We start from the raw sequence: 15183 nt of genomic DNA on the forward strand, positions 1-15183 counted from the left end.
TCCTCTCCTGAGGCGCCGGACAGTTTGCCAGAACCTCTTTGGAGCCGATCGATAGTCTTTCTCCATGGCCTCACCAAACTCCCCCCATGCCCGAGATTTTGCCTCGGCAACTGCCACTGCTGCATCCCGCTTGGCTATCCGGTACCTGTCTGCTGCCTCCGGAGACCCACAGACCAGCCACGCCCTGTAGGCCTCCTTCTTCAGCCTGACGGCTCCCCGAACCTCTGGTGTCCACCAGCGGGTACGGGGGTTGCCACCACGACTGGCACCGGCCACCTTACGACCACAGCTAGCAACAGCCGCCTCGACAATCGCAGAGTGGAACAAGGCCCACTCTGACTCAATGTCCCCCACTGCTCTCGGGACGTGGTCAAAGCTCTGCCGGAGGTGGGAGTTGAAGACCGTCTTGACAGGTTCTTCTGCCAGGCGTTCCCAGCAGACCCTCACTATGCGTTTGGGTCTGCCAGGTCTACGCGGCATGTTCCCTTGCCATCTGATCCAACTCACCACCAGGTGGTGATCAGTTGACAGCTCCGCCCCTCTCTTCACTCGGGTGTCCAAAACATACGGCCGCAGGTCAGATGATACGACTACAAAATCTATCATCGACCTGTGACCTAGGCTGCCCTGGTACCAAGTGTACCGGTGGGCATCCTTATGTTCGAACATGGTGTTCGTTATGGCCAAACTGCGGCTTGCACAGAAGTCCAATAACAAAACACTGCTCGAGTTCAGATTAGGTGGGCCGTTCCTCCCAATCACACCCTTCCAGGTCAAGCTGTCATTGCCCACGTGAGCATTGAAGTCCCCCAGCAGGACAATGGAGTCCCCTGATGGAGCACTATCTAGCACTCGTCCCAGGGACTCCAAAAAGGGTGGGTACTCTGAACTGATATTTGGCCCATAAGCACAAACAACAGTCAGGACCCGTTCCCCGACCCGAAGGCGCAAGGAAGCTACCCTCTTGTCCCCCAGGGTAAACCCCAACACACAGGCAGAGAGTCTCGGGGCTAACAAAAAGCCAACCCCAGCCCTCCGCCTCTCACCCGGAGCAACTCCAGCAAAGTAGAGTGTCCAACCCCTCTCCAGGTCTCGGGTTCCAGAGCCAATGCAATGTGTCGAGGTGAGTCCGACTATATCTAGCCGGTACCGCTCAACCTCTGCCACAAGCTCCGGCTCCTTCCCCGCCAGCGAGGTGACGTTCCATGTCCCAAAAACTAGTTTTCTTGTCCGGGGATTGGACCGCCAAGGCTCCCGCCTTGGTCTGCCACCCGATTCGCATTGCACCGGACCCTTCATGTTCCTCCTGCGGGTGGTGGGTCCACAGTTGGACGAGCCCATGTATCCGGTTCGGGCTGGGCCCGGCCAGGCCCCATGGGCGAAAGCCCGGCCACCAGGCGCTCGCTCACGGGCCCCAACCCCAGGCCTGGCTCCAGGGTGGGACCCCGGTAACCCTCCGGGCCGGGTACTCCGACTCTTCGTTTTAACCGCCATGAAAGATCCTTCGAACCGTTCTTTGTCTCACCCTTCACCTAAGACCAATTTGTCATGGGAGACCCTACCAGGGGCACTAAGTGCCCCAGACAACATAGCTCCTAGGATCATTAGGGCACTCAAACTCCTCCACCACGATAAGGTGACGGTTCAAGGAGGGGTAACCCGTCGGTCGCAAATTGAACTGCCGTAAAGCGCCTTGTTTCGCGACCCAGCAGGGGCGTATTGCGACCCCCGGGGGGGTCGCGACCCCGGAAATGGGAACCCCTGGTCTAATTAAGGTGTAATGGCTAAATCAGTTTCAAAACAAATATATTTATAATTTTTTTTAATTTTTTTTTTATTCTTTGATGGGGGATTGGGTGAAACACAATGGTCTCTGACGCTTCAAAATTTTCTCAATCAATAAATTTTTATTTATGTAACACCTTCCACTGCCTTTACAGGAGCCCAAGGCGCTGAACATAACAATTTTAAAAAGAGCTAAGCATTATGAGCAGTAAAAGTAGAATAATCCTGCATGGTTCTGTGGCTACCTCCTTCTTCCAGGTTTTGCAAGAGGTCCTGCAAAAAGTTGATCATGTCCACTTCCTTTGTGTCTTACTGATCCATTGTCATTGTACTGAGGAGCCAGTGCCTCCACAACGAAGTCTGCATCCACCTACAAAAGACGTTTTTAAACATACTGTGAATTAAAAAGATAAAACTGTTAGGGCTGCAGCTATCACGTAGGTAATGGACTATTCTTATGATTACTTAAGAACTCAAATAAATACAGGACATTTTTCAGTTATACAAATTTTACTTCTGCTTATCCTGCAGAGCTAAATTAATATAAGAAAATGAAGATGTATACCACTAAAAAATATGTAAAACTTCATTGTCATGATATTAGAACAAAAAATACATTTGACAGCTTCCTTAAAGAAAACTTAAAATTGCTGTCTGTAAAAAAATTATAGCTGTAAAAAATAAATTGGGGCAAACTATGTTAAACAAACAGATTCTTGTACTTGTGAATCGATTTGATTCTTAGTATTTTTATAAGAATCGATTCGAACTGTTGATGGAACAAAAACAGCTTCAGCTTCTCTGCATTTCCTATACGTTTTTGTAATGGACATATTTTTTTGCAGAGGCCTAAAGAATTTGTACTTACCTGTTTAAGGTTCCCAGGAAGAAAGAGGGGCTGAGGTGCCTGGTGGTGTTGTGGCAACAGCTCATCCAAACCCTAGATGGCCAGTCCTTCTCTAAGCTGACTTAGCATCGGTTTGAGTCTCATCACTGGATGCAAACTGATGGCCCTAGTAAAAAGAATAATGAACTTGTAATAACTCGTTTTTAAAAATTGCATGACTTGTTTAATGCTACATTAACATACTCAATGATGGCCTTTTTGCGATCGCTGTGAATTGGACCGGTGTAGCCACATGCTACAATGGCATCAGAAAGGTCTGTCAGTGCGTCTTCTTCGGCACGTTCCACCTTCAATCAGAAACACTTGTTAGTACAATTTACAGAAAATAAATTATTCTGTTTAATTTACCTCCTGAATCAGGTTCTGGATTGCCGTATCAGTCACCTCTGGCACATCTTCATTTGTTATTTGTCCAGGACGCAAGAAATGGTAGCACCAAGTAGAAAAGAAATTCGGTGCTGGTCCTGCTTGAACCAAGCTGGTGGCAATGATCTCCCCACAGATCCTGATCACAAAACAAGCCAAGTTACACTGTAGAGCAGCATCATACTGTACATACCTGTATCTGTTTTCCTGGTAGTAAGAGATACTGTATTTGGGGTTTTTGCCTTTTCATGAAACTCCTTCAAATAAGTTCAACTCAAGGCCTCGCATCATTTCTATTGGGGAAAAAGAAATGACAGTTTTCAACTATATTCAAAGTTGGTATGTTGACATTAGCAAGGAATACATACCGGTTAGGAACTCTCGGCGTAGTGCTCCTTCATCAATGCCTTGCTCTCCAATAAAGGAAACACTTAGCTGGTTTTTGGGGGAAGCCTGCTTCTGTCTGGCCCGCTGTTTCAGACCTCTCTGGTACAGTGGCCCAGAAGGGTCATCAAATTACAAAAGCCACAACACAACGAAACCCACAACACAACACAACGAAACCCACAACACAACACAACGAAACCCACAACACAACACAACGAAACCCACAACACAACACAACGAAACCCACAACACAACGAAACCCACAACACAACGAAACCCACAACACAACACAACGAAACCCACAACACAACGAAACCCACAACACAACACAACGAAACCCACAACACAACACAACGAAACCCACAACACAACACAACGAAACCCACAACACAACACAACGAAACCCACAACACAACGAAACCCACAACACAACACAACGAAACCCACAACACAACACAACGAAACCCACAACACAACGAAACCCACAACACAACACAACGAAACCCACAACACAACACAACGAAACCCACAACACAACACAACGAAAGCTACAACGGAAGTTCTGCTAAAACGGAAATGACGCGACTACGGAAGTCCCGCTAAAACCGGAACCAGTAGTTGGTGGTAATGCGCCACATTGTTGATGAAGAGAAAGAAGAAGAAGCACCACAACAAACAAATACGATAGCAGGAGTTTTCGAGTGGAAAAGTAAGTAAAACGTTGATATCGTTCAGTTAACGTAGTGTTGAAGTATGTTGTTTTAAAGATAAATGACTTTATTGTGTTGTGTTGGAACGAAAGGGGTTTCACCGTATATATCAAGTTTAGCGCTCGTAAAATAGCCACGTCGTAATATAGCAACGACACCCGGCAAAGATTATAAAGAAAATAATAAGCTATAAACTACTCAGCAAGCATAAGTGACGAGAGCTCTTAGCCAGACTGACAATTACGAACAAACTAATCTATGGAACTATACTTTGACATTGAGCGGGCTTAACACAAATTTCTAAAAAGTTAAATTAACGTTAATTAAACTAGAGTTAAACCATATCCAACAACCGTCTTCCCTCTCCTAGAAGTTCTGTAGCGTAACATGTTAGGAAAATATACATTAAAGAATGTTTGTCAAATGTAGACTTTTGTCCTAATATTTGTCTGTTTTTATTACAGGGAGCAATGTATTGCCCTTTTTGTGGATTTTTTCTGCAATCACACTCAACATTCTGCTGTTCATGTGGCAAGGATGTAAAATTCTTGTGTCCTGTTGAGACTGTTTCAACAGAAGGTAGTGTACTAAATTACAATCGTTCATTTTTTGTAACCAAAGTGAGACTTAATTGTACAGTGGGCTATAGTCATTTAATTGATCCCAATATGAATGAATACACACTGGTGATCTATGAAATATATTTTGTGATTTATTTTAACATATTGACCCAGTAAAATCTGAAAAATCTGTTGTGGAATCATTCCGCAATTTCCGGGTGTTAAAAGAGAAGGAGAGACAGTCCTGTTTCAAGAGGAAGAAAACACAGCACAAAGAAAACAATGTCAAGGTGACTTCTGCAGATTGGTTAGTTTGTTGCATTGCTTTTTTTCAGCATAGAATGTTCATGTTGTCTCTGTTTTTCTACAGATTTCAGTTGCTCTTATGCAATTGAAGGATGGAATACTGAAACCTGTAAGGGGTACAGCCCTCCCCCTTGTTGTGAATCCAGAGATTGATGCTGAACATTTGCAACAAGCTGCTGTGCAAAAGATGAAGGACTTTAATAAACAGTTGGGAAGTGCCTCCTATGCTCTGCTTTATCCAGATGGTACAAAGATAGTTAACATCCCAGGAACAGAAACACCATTCACTCTAAAGGGTTTCAAGGATGCACTAGGGAAGGCTTATCAGCGCATCACAGTTTACATCTGTAAACTTGAGGATTATCTTTCCTATTGTAAATGACAATAACATTAATAACAGAACAAAATTATATGTGCGCTCAGAATTAATAGTGTAAGTAATGTGATTTTGTGTTTTATCTTTTATTTAACAGATCAGTCCAGCTCAGGCACAGAGTCTGAAATATCTGATTCAGAAGTTATCATTACAGGTGTTTCTGACTTCAGTCCAACTGATACAGGGGTGAGTGTAAACTGCAACTCCATTTTCCTCCAAGTGATTTTATGTGTGATATTCATTACATTATTTATATATTGTATACTCAGTATAGAATATGACAAAACAATTCTTATGTAAATATTTAGCATATTTATTGAAAAATCTCATTTTTATGCTTTAGTGCTGCAACAAGGTTTTATTAATAATAAATTATTATACCTTTTGTTTTACTACAGCATCGGTAAGCTACCTGTGCACAGATTATTAAGGGTGCTTGTTTCAGCTGTGAGATTAGACGATAGGATCAATGATAACATAAGTTGTCACACACTCCATGACCCCTCCGATCATGAGACAACCCGCTCTACCTCCTGAGCTGCTGCAGGCTCTTTTTTAGTGAAAAGCCATATTTAAAAAATAATACTACCTCCACGTGGTATTTAGAGGTGTGCAGAATGAATGTCCAGTATGTCCTTTAAAAGATATGGCACAACACTGAGTTTATGTTTAAATGTACCAGCCAATAGGGGATATTGTTGCGGTAAAAAGTTTGCTTGGCAAGGCCAGGTTGAGACGGTGTGAAATAGCAAGTCAAGCAGCTAATTCTGAGTCGAGACGATGTTCTAACGTTAAATACTGTTGTAACATAAATGTGGTAGAAATTAGTCCTTGTACAATTCTTTACTGGACATGGTACTGGCTGGTCACAACGTATCTGCAGTGAACCAACACCCTGATGGCTGGAAAGTGTGTTCTGTTGTTGCACTACTACCTCTAAACACTAGATGTTGCTATAATGTCTGTTCCATGTTCAACCTTTAAATCGGGTATATAATTCAAGGCCTGGAGGGTTGGTATTCAGCACATTTTTGTGGTTTCACTGCTCCAACACACTTGATTCAGTGGTTGAATCACCTGTGCAGCAGCTCGTCAGGCTCTGCAGATACCTGTTGATCACCTGCTGATCCAAATCAAGTGTGTTAAAATTAAAATGTGCTGGATATCGGCCCTCCAGGCCCAGAATTGAAAACACTCACTTTAATACAGTGGTGTTTTTTTTTCAGCTAAGGAATACTGCCTTGACCAGTTCCAGCCCTGAAAGGGGAGTATCACACACTGACTTGGAGGAGGTAATATTCAGATTCTTAATGTTATAGTATGTTTTTCACATCTGAATGTTTCATAACAGAAATTATTACTTTATTCTATAAATTGACCTACATATTCACAGAATAACTTTTTAAACTTATCTTCTACACTTAAACTTTTCCATATTTAGCTTCTTTCTAAAAATCTTTTTTATTGTCTGAACAGGTTTTACTTTCGGACGCAGAAGAAGGCCCATCACCATCTATCCGTGCCATGGAAACTACATGCTACAGGTATTATTTCCTATTTATATAATGCTTGAAGACATTATCCACAGTGTATAATTATATTAAATGTTTTTAAACAGCAAGTACACAGAACTCTATGCTCCAATTGTAGCAGAGAATCAGGAGGATTCTAGCAGTGAGGAGGGCAGTACACATTCTCAGAGGGATGCAGAGTAAGAAAAAATGTTCTATATTATTACTTTGGTTATGCAATCATGCATTAAAAAATATATTTATATGAAAAGTAACATGACAATGATTTGTGTTGTGATAGGATGCAACAACTATCTGTATCAGAGGTTATTGCAAACCTGGCTCTTCAGATTGATCATCACTCAGTCAGCAGATTTAACATTTGCCGCTCTGACATTTGGGATGGAGCTGTGAGAGGATTTAAAAGAAGCACATTCTCTGCAGAAAAAGACCTTCTTGTAAAGTTTTCTGACGATGGAGGCAGGTTGGAGGATGGTCTTGATACAGGTGGCCCCAAAAGGGAATTCCTCTCTTTACTAATGGAAAGGCTGAACCAACGACCCATATTTGATGGTCCTGAAAACAGACGCTACCGTGTCTACAACTCTACAGGTACACCAGTGGGTAATATTATAAGTTAAATGACATTTAACCAATCAAATGAACTGTAGTGTAATATGGCAACCAATTTAATTTTTCATTGCTTTTAATTTCCCTGAGCAGCAATCAGAGAGGATGAATATGGTTTGGCAGGGAAGATGATACCTGTGTCCATTGTTCATGGTGGACCTGGCCCAAACTTTCTATCGGAGGATCTAGTCAACCACATCTCAGGGCATTCCAGTTTCAGTGCATCTATAGGGGACATAACAGATGAAGAAATAGGGAAAGTGCTACAGCAGGTAGGGTTATTGACATTTAGGTAGAGGAGACGTTTTATTAAAGAAAGCAGCTTTGTTTACTTTAAACATGATTTCTCACGATGTTGGTATCAATTTTTAATCAGTGACAGCCACCTTGTTTTTAGATTGAAAATGCATCTTCACTGGAGAACCTACAGGACCAGATGGTACAGAACAGCACCATGTTGCAGACTGCTGGTTGTTTCAGACGGGTTTCGTCGTTGCAGGAAAAGCACTCGGTGATCAAGGATTACCTTAGATGGTATATCCTAGACAAGAACCACAGAGCTGTTGAAAGGTAATATTATCTTACTGTAGGAAAAGGATTTAAGTGGAAAACATGACATTACTCATTAAAATTTAAAACCCAACATACTATTGTAGGTTCAAGGATGGCCTTTCAAGTTTGCAGTTTCTAACTGCTCTACAACAACACCCTGCAGTTCTGACCCCCGTTCTCTGTCAATCAAATGAAAAGTTATCTGCTGCAGGAATCGAAGACCTATTTCAGCCTCAGCTTAGTCCAGGTGGAAGCAACAGGAGGACCCAGGAAGACCAAACAAGAAGTTTCTGGGGAGACTATCTCCTTGATTGTGAAGGTAAGTCAATAAAAATGTAATTAGTATGAATTACCATTGTATCTCTTTTTTTGGGTTGATAATTTCTGTTAATTTGTGTTTGATTTTAGAAAATGACAGTTCAGTTACCCTGGAGGAGATCTTCATGTTTGCTACAGGTCTGCCATGCATACCTCCCGCTGGTGTGGATCCTCAGCCGCGTCTTCAGTTCGACACAAGTTCAAAGTTCCCCACGGCAAATACGTGTGCTAACACCCTGAAGCTGCCCCTCTTAGACAATTACAAGACTTTTAAAGCAAACATGAACTTTGGAATCAAGAATTCACCTGGTTTTGGGTGCTATTGAAATACAGATTTGAAAAATGCCAAAGATTAAACATGTTGGTATGACAGGTGAGTCTTTCAGGATGTCGTCGTCGTCGTCGTCGTCTTCCTCCGCTTATCCGGGTCCGGGTCGCGGGGGCAGCATCCCAACTAGGGAGCTCCAGGCCGTCCTCTCCCCGGCCTTGTCCACCAGCTCCTCCGGCAGGACCCCAAGGCGTTCCCGGACCAGATTGGAGATGTAACTTCTCCAACGTGTCCTGGGTCGACCCGGGGGCCTTCTGCCGGCAGGACATGCCCGAAACACCTCCCCGGGGAGGCGTCCAGGAGGCATCCTGACCAGATGCCCAAACCACCTCAACTGGCTCCTTTCGATCCGGAGGAGCAGCGGTTCTACTCCGAGTCCCTCCCGAATGTCCGAGCTCCTCACCCTATCTCTAAGGCTGAGCCCGGCCACCCTACGGAGGAAACTCATTTCGGCCGCTTGTATCCGCGATCTCGTTCTTTCGGTCATTACCCAAAGCTCATGACCATAGGTGAGGATTGGGACGTAGATCGACCGGTAAATCGAGAGCCTGGCTTTCTGGCTCAGCTCCCTCTTCCCCACGACAGATCGGCTCAGCGTCCGCATCACTGCAGACGCCGAACCAATCCGCCTGTCGATCTCCCGATCCCTCCTACCCTCACTCGTGAACAAGACCCCGAGATACTTAAACTCCTCCACTTGAGGTAGGACCTCTCCCCCGACCCGGAGGTGGCAAGCCACCCTTTTCCGGTCGAGAACCATGGTCTCAGATTTGGAGGTGCTGATCCTCATCCCAGCCGCTTCACATTCGGCCGCGAACCTACCCAGCAAGAGCTGAAGGTCAGAGCTGGATGAAGCTAGGAGGACCACATCATCCGCAAAAAGCAGAGACGAGATTCTCCTGCCACCAAACTCGACACACTCCACACCACGGCTGCGTCTAGAAATTCTGTCCATAAAAGTGATGAACAGAACCGGTGACAAAGGGCAGCCCTGGCGGAGTCCAACCCTCACTGGGAACAGGTCCGACTTACTACCGGCTATGCGGACCAAACTCACGCTCCTCTGGTAAAGGGACTGAATGGCCCTTAACAGAAAGCCACCCACCCCATACTCCTGGAGCGTCCCCCACAGGGTGCCCCTGGGGACACGGTCATAAGCCTTCTCCAAATCCACAAAGCACATGTGGATTGGTTGGGCAAACTCCCATGCCCCCTCCATCACCCTTGCAAGGGTATAGAGCTGGTCCACAGTTCCACGGCCAGGACGAAAACCACATTGCTCCTCCTCTATCTGAGATTCAACTATCGATCGGACCCTCCTCTCCAGTACCTTGGCGTAGACCTTTCCAGGGAGGCTGAGGAGTGTGATCCCCCTATAGTTGGAACACACCCTCAGGTCACCCTTCTTAAAGATGGGGACCACCACCCCGGTCTGCCACTCCCTAGGAACTGCCCCCGATGACCACGCAATGTTGTAGAGACGTGTCAACCATGACAGCCCTACAACATCCATAGCCTTGAGATACCCAGGACGAACCTCATCCGCCCCCGGGGCTCCGCCGCTGTGTAGTTGTTTGACTACCTCAGCAACTTCTGCCCCCGAGATCGGACAGTCCATCCCCAGGCCTCCCAGCTCTGGTTCCTCCTCGGAATGCGCATTGGTGGGATTGAGGAGCTCCTCAAAGTATTCCTTCCACCGTCCGACTATAGCCTCAGTTGACGTCAGCAGCTCCCCATCCCCACTGTAAACAGTGTGAGCGAGTTGCTGCCTTCCTCTCCTGAGGCGCCGGACAGTTTGCCAGAACCTCTTTGGAGCCGATCGATAGTCTTTCTCCATGGCCTCACCAAACTCCTCCCACGCCCGAGATTTTGCCTCGGCAACTGCCACTGCTGCACCCCGCTTGGCTATCCGGTACCTGTCTGCTGCCTCCGGAGACCCACAGACCAGCCACGCCCTGTAGGCCTCCTTCTTCAGCCTGACGGCTCCCCGAACCTCTGGTGTCCACCAGCGGGTACGGGGGTTGCCACCACGACTGGCACCGGCCACCTTACGACCACAGCTAGCAACAGCCGCCTCGACAATCGCAGAGTGGAACAAGGCCCACTCGGACTCAATGTCCCCCACTGCTCTCGGGACGTGGTCAAAGCTCTGCCGGAGGTGGGAGTTGAAGACCGTCTTGACAGGTTCTTCTGCCAGGCGTTCCCAGCAGACCCTCACTATGCGTTTGGGTCTGCCAGGTCTACGCGGCATGTTCCCTTGCCATCTGATCCAACTCACCACCAGGTGGTGATCAGTTGACAGCTCCGCCCCTCTCTTCACTCGGGTGTCCAAAACATACGGCCGCAGGTCAGATGATACGACTACAAAATCTATCATCGACCTGTGACCTAGGCTGCCCTGGTACCAAGTGTACCGGTGGGCATCCTTATGTTCGAACATGGTGTTCGTTATGGCCAAACTGCGGCTTGCACAGAAGTCCAATAACAAAACACCGCTCGAGTTCTGATCAGGTGGGCCGTTCCTCCCAATCACACCCCTCCAGGTCAAGCTGTCATTGCCCACGTGAGCATTGAAGTCCCCCAGCAGGACAATGGAGTCCCCTGATGGAGCACTATCTAGCACTCGTCCCAGGGACTCCAAAAAGGGTGGGTACTCTGAACTGATATTTGGCCCATAAGCACAAACAACAGTCAGGACCCGTTCCCCGACCCGAAGGCGCAAGGAAGCTACCCTCTTGTCCCCCGGGGTAAACCCCAACACACAGGCAGAGAGTCTCGGGGCTAACAAAAAGCCAACCCCAGCCCTCCGCCTCTCACCCGGAGCAACTCCAGCAAAGTAGAGTGTCCAACCCCTCTCCAGGTCTCGGGTTCCAGAGCCAATGCAATGTGTCGAGGTGAGTCCGACTATATCTAGCCGGTACCGCTCAACCTCTGCCACAAGCTCCGGCTCCTTCCCCGCCAGCGAGGTGACGTTCCATGTCCCAAAAACTAGTTTTCTTGTCCGGGGATTGGACCGCCAAGGCTCCCGCCTTGGTCTGCCACCCGATTCACATTGCACCGGACCCTTCATGTTCCTCCTGCAGGTGGTGGGTCCACAGTTGGACGAGCCCATGTATCCGGTTCGGGCTGGGCCCGGCCGGGCCCCATGGGCGAAAGCCCGGCCACCAGGCGCTCGCTCACGGGCCCCAACCCCAGGCCTGGCTCCAGGGTGGGACCCCGGTAACCCTCCGGGCCGGGTACTCCGACTCTTCGTTTTCACCGCCATGAAAGATCCTTCGAACCGTTCTTTGTCTCACCCTTCACCGAAGACCAATTTGTCATGGGAGACCCTACCAGGGGCACTAAGTGCCCCAGACAACATAGCTCCTTGGATCATTAGGGCACTCAAACTCCTCCACCACGATAAGGTGACGGTTCAAGGAGGAGCTTTCAGGATGTAAATAAAACTAATCATCTGGAATAGAAAAATTCAACAGGATTTTCACACTGTTTGGTTTCTGTTTCTATGAGATAATTAAATGTTAATGTGAACACTTTCAAAGATTTTCACATAATTTCAAAGTTCTTGAGGTAAAACGTCTTTAGATTTGTTGATGTCGTTTTGTTAGAGCTATGAACAAAATAAAAACAATGGCTGGACAGTTGTTTGTTTTTTTTACTTTTCCACATGAATACCACAAATACTTTAATACAAAACAAAGAATTTCTGATGAAAATACATACATCAAAAGACTGCTAAATGGTGCCACAACAATCAAAAACATTGCAAATTAAAATACAAGTAAGGTTGAAAAAAATGCAAGTATGTCTTATCTATTTTTCCGACAATGCCAGCAGCATAGCATAGAGGTGAAAGGAATTTACAAACACTATATTCATATTCTAAAACACGGCACCAGCATGGCCTGGAAAACTAGATCATTAGCATCACTACATCAAGACCAGCTGTGTCACTCAAGTATGGGTGGTTGAAGAATATAGATGGGCCAATGCCCTTGTAGAACTGGTCCTGTTTTCTGTACTGAAGCGATCACTAAACCAATTTATTGTAGCTGAATTGTCCTTTGGCCCACATTTGTTTATTTTTTACACTCACATTTACAGATAAAGGTGTTGCCCTTTTATCTTCTCCTGGCTTGAGAGATCATAATTTGTATCTCCTAGATGAGGGGTTTGGAAAATGCAGTTCCAGAGATAAAAATAGTACAAGAGAGAGTTTGATGCATTTTTTTTAAAAGCACAGTCTTTGATTTCACATATTTACTCTTATTTAAACCCTTTTAATACATTTTCCTTTGACATTTTTTTAATAGTTCAAGTTTGTTTATAAGCAGTCTAAGATCTCACCTGACAGGTTATATTATAATTCTGCCATGTTCTTCAAGGTTAAGTAGTTGTCTACAGCCGATTCCCATCGTAGAGGACGTGGCAAACCACTTTGTCTCTGCAGTCCCTCAAAGCATATTTGCTGATCATCCTCGACAACAGCAGATGATGGTGCTGGAATGAGGCTTCGAATCTGGTTCAGGGTGTGTGTAGATGCTGCAAATCCACAATTATTTGCATTAAATCTGGGAAGAAATAAAAAAATAAAATACTGACATTAATCATCTATTGGCACGTTACAATCTTTTCCCATTTCAAATTGAATTATAATTCAGATGCAAATGATCTGATTTCCTTGTTACAAACAAAAAAAAATCCACATACAAAGGCAAAACTACAATGTTAAAGCTATAATACACAGCTAAGAAGTTGCAGGGGTAGGGAACACTGGTCCTGGTGAGCAACTATCCCACACAGTTGACTGACCTGTTCAGCAGCTCATCAGGCTCTGTAGATCAAAATCAGGTGTGTTGAAGCAGGGAAGAAAGTAAAACATGCTGGATAGTTCTTTGGTATGTTCTAGCTGTGTTGCTTTTCTAACTGCATTGTTGGTTCTTTTTAATAACACAGAAAAGGTTTATTTTTTATCTTGCTGACAGTTTCGTTCACGGCTGCAAACTTCCTCAGAGCTGACTGAGAAGTTTGCAGCAGCAAGGTAAAAAATAACCAACAATTCATGCAGGATAGTTGTATTCCAGGACCAGGTTCCCTACCCTGAGTGATGCAGAGATAAGTATGGATGTATCTTCTTTGACACGTTGGGGGGTTAAAATTACAGCATCACAAAAGGTGCTCTTGAGGGTCCTGTAGTCATGAGTCACCTGCAAATCGATTCTTAAAAAATGCATACTGTAGTCTGCTAGACAATCTCTTAGAGCACAGATCTGCAGCCCTGGTCCTCAAATGCTGCTATCCTACATTTTCAGGGGTTTGTCTGCTCCAACACGACTGATTAACAGACTTCTGCTGAGCTTGGTGAACTGATGAACTGGTGTGTTCTGAGGAATCAGGTGTGTTGGAGCAGGAAAAAATGTAAATATGCTGGATACAGGCCCTAAATGACCAGGATTGCCCACCCCTGTCGTAGAGGCTGTATAATCAAGATTTCACCATGGAGATTCAGCGTCACTGTAATGAAAGATTTCAGTCATTTTTTTCTTTCAACATAACTTGCCGTACTAACCTGTGAGGCAAATAATACATTGCTTCTGGTCTCCCAGATGGGCATTTAGACTGTCGAACAGGACGAATAACGTGAGTGTTCCAGTATTGCTTATGTTCGTTCAGTTCTTCCTGCAGGATATCCAGAAAACAGTCCTGGAGCAGCCTTGTGTGGTCACTGCTGCCATTAAACAGATGCCTCTCCCTCAGGTCACCAAACAGCTCCAACCAAAATTGAATCCTAGTATGATAACACACATTGTAAGCTGTTGTTGTTTTGTACATTTGAACAATAAAAAAAGTTGGAGATAAAAACCTTTGCTTGCGAAAGTAGGACCACCAGCTTTCAATGCGCTGGTTAGACATTGATGTGCCATACATATGACTTCTGGCTCCTGCAAATTCATCTGTTTGCTCTGATCTCAAGCAACATTGAAGTGCTGCCATAAGTCCATTTTCTGTGCCACAGTCGGTGCGAAGACGTGATGGAAAAACACCAAACTCAGCAACACAATTGATATAGTTTTGGGCAATCACATTAGGATCTTTGTTGGATTTTCCACAAGTGAGCCACATAATCTTTCTTGAAAATCCATCAATACAGCCACTGATTCCAATTCCAAAAGGTTTCGGTTTATCATACCCATCAACATGCCAGACTTCATTTGGTCCCAATGAATGGTATGTTCTTCTGGCAAACCTTCTTCTCAAACGATTTTCTATCCCAGATGGATCAACTTCTCTCATGAGGAGCATTACATCTTTTCTTCAGACAGTGAACGAGTATTTTTGTTTCAGAATCTGCCACATTGCTCGGTAGCCCAAAAGTTTGCCAGATCCTTGAAGTTCCTCGACTATAGCCGCCCGCACAGTAGCAACTGGAGTGTAGTTAATTCTCCT

The 15183-nt window shown here is 45.3% G+C and overlaps 2 protein-coding genes and 1 long non-coding RNA gene across 14 annotated transcripts in view; 2 read left to right on the forward strand and 1 right to left on the reverse strand.

Moving 5' to 3' along the window:
* Nucleotides 1-15183, forward strand: part of LOC129157291 (zinc finger protein 271-like) — a 146372-nt gene that overhangs the window by 22572 nt on the left and 108617 nt on the right. The gene's annotated exons all lie outside the window — the stretch shown is intronic.
* On the forward strand, nt 1301-8880 carry LOC139062203 (G2/M phase-specific E3 ubiquitin-protein ligase-like). The gene is made up of 11 exons (XM_070542951.1): nt 1301-5005; nt 5086-5395; nt 5495-5583; nt 6624-6689; nt 6874-6941; nt 7016-7108; nt 7210-7520; nt 7632-7810; nt 7936-8108; nt 8195-8409; nt 8499-8880. Exons 2-11 carry the CDS (start codon nt 5101-5103, stop codon nt 8732-8734), a joined length of 1725 nt encoding a protein of 574 aa, XP_070399052.1. The 5' UTR covers nt 1301-5005; nt 5086-5100; the 3' UTR covers nt 8735-8880.
* LOC139062214 (uncharacterized) lies at nt 13171-15181 on the reverse strand. The gene is made up of 3 exons (XR_011515813.1): nt 14600-15181; nt 14306-14524; nt 13171-13307 (listed from the first exon to the last, which is right to left on the reverse strand). It is a non-coding gene; the product is annotated as an uncharacterized lncRNA (long non-coding RNA).

This window comes from Nothobranchius furzeri, chromosome 12, assembly GCF_043380555.1.
Source record: "Nothobranchius furzeri strain GRZ-AD chromosome 12, NfurGRZ-RIMD1, whole genome shotgun sequence".
Taxonomy (NCBI): Eukaryota; Metazoa; Chordata; class Actinopteri; order Cyprinodontiformes; family Nothobranchiidae; genus Nothobranchius; species Nothobranchius furzeri.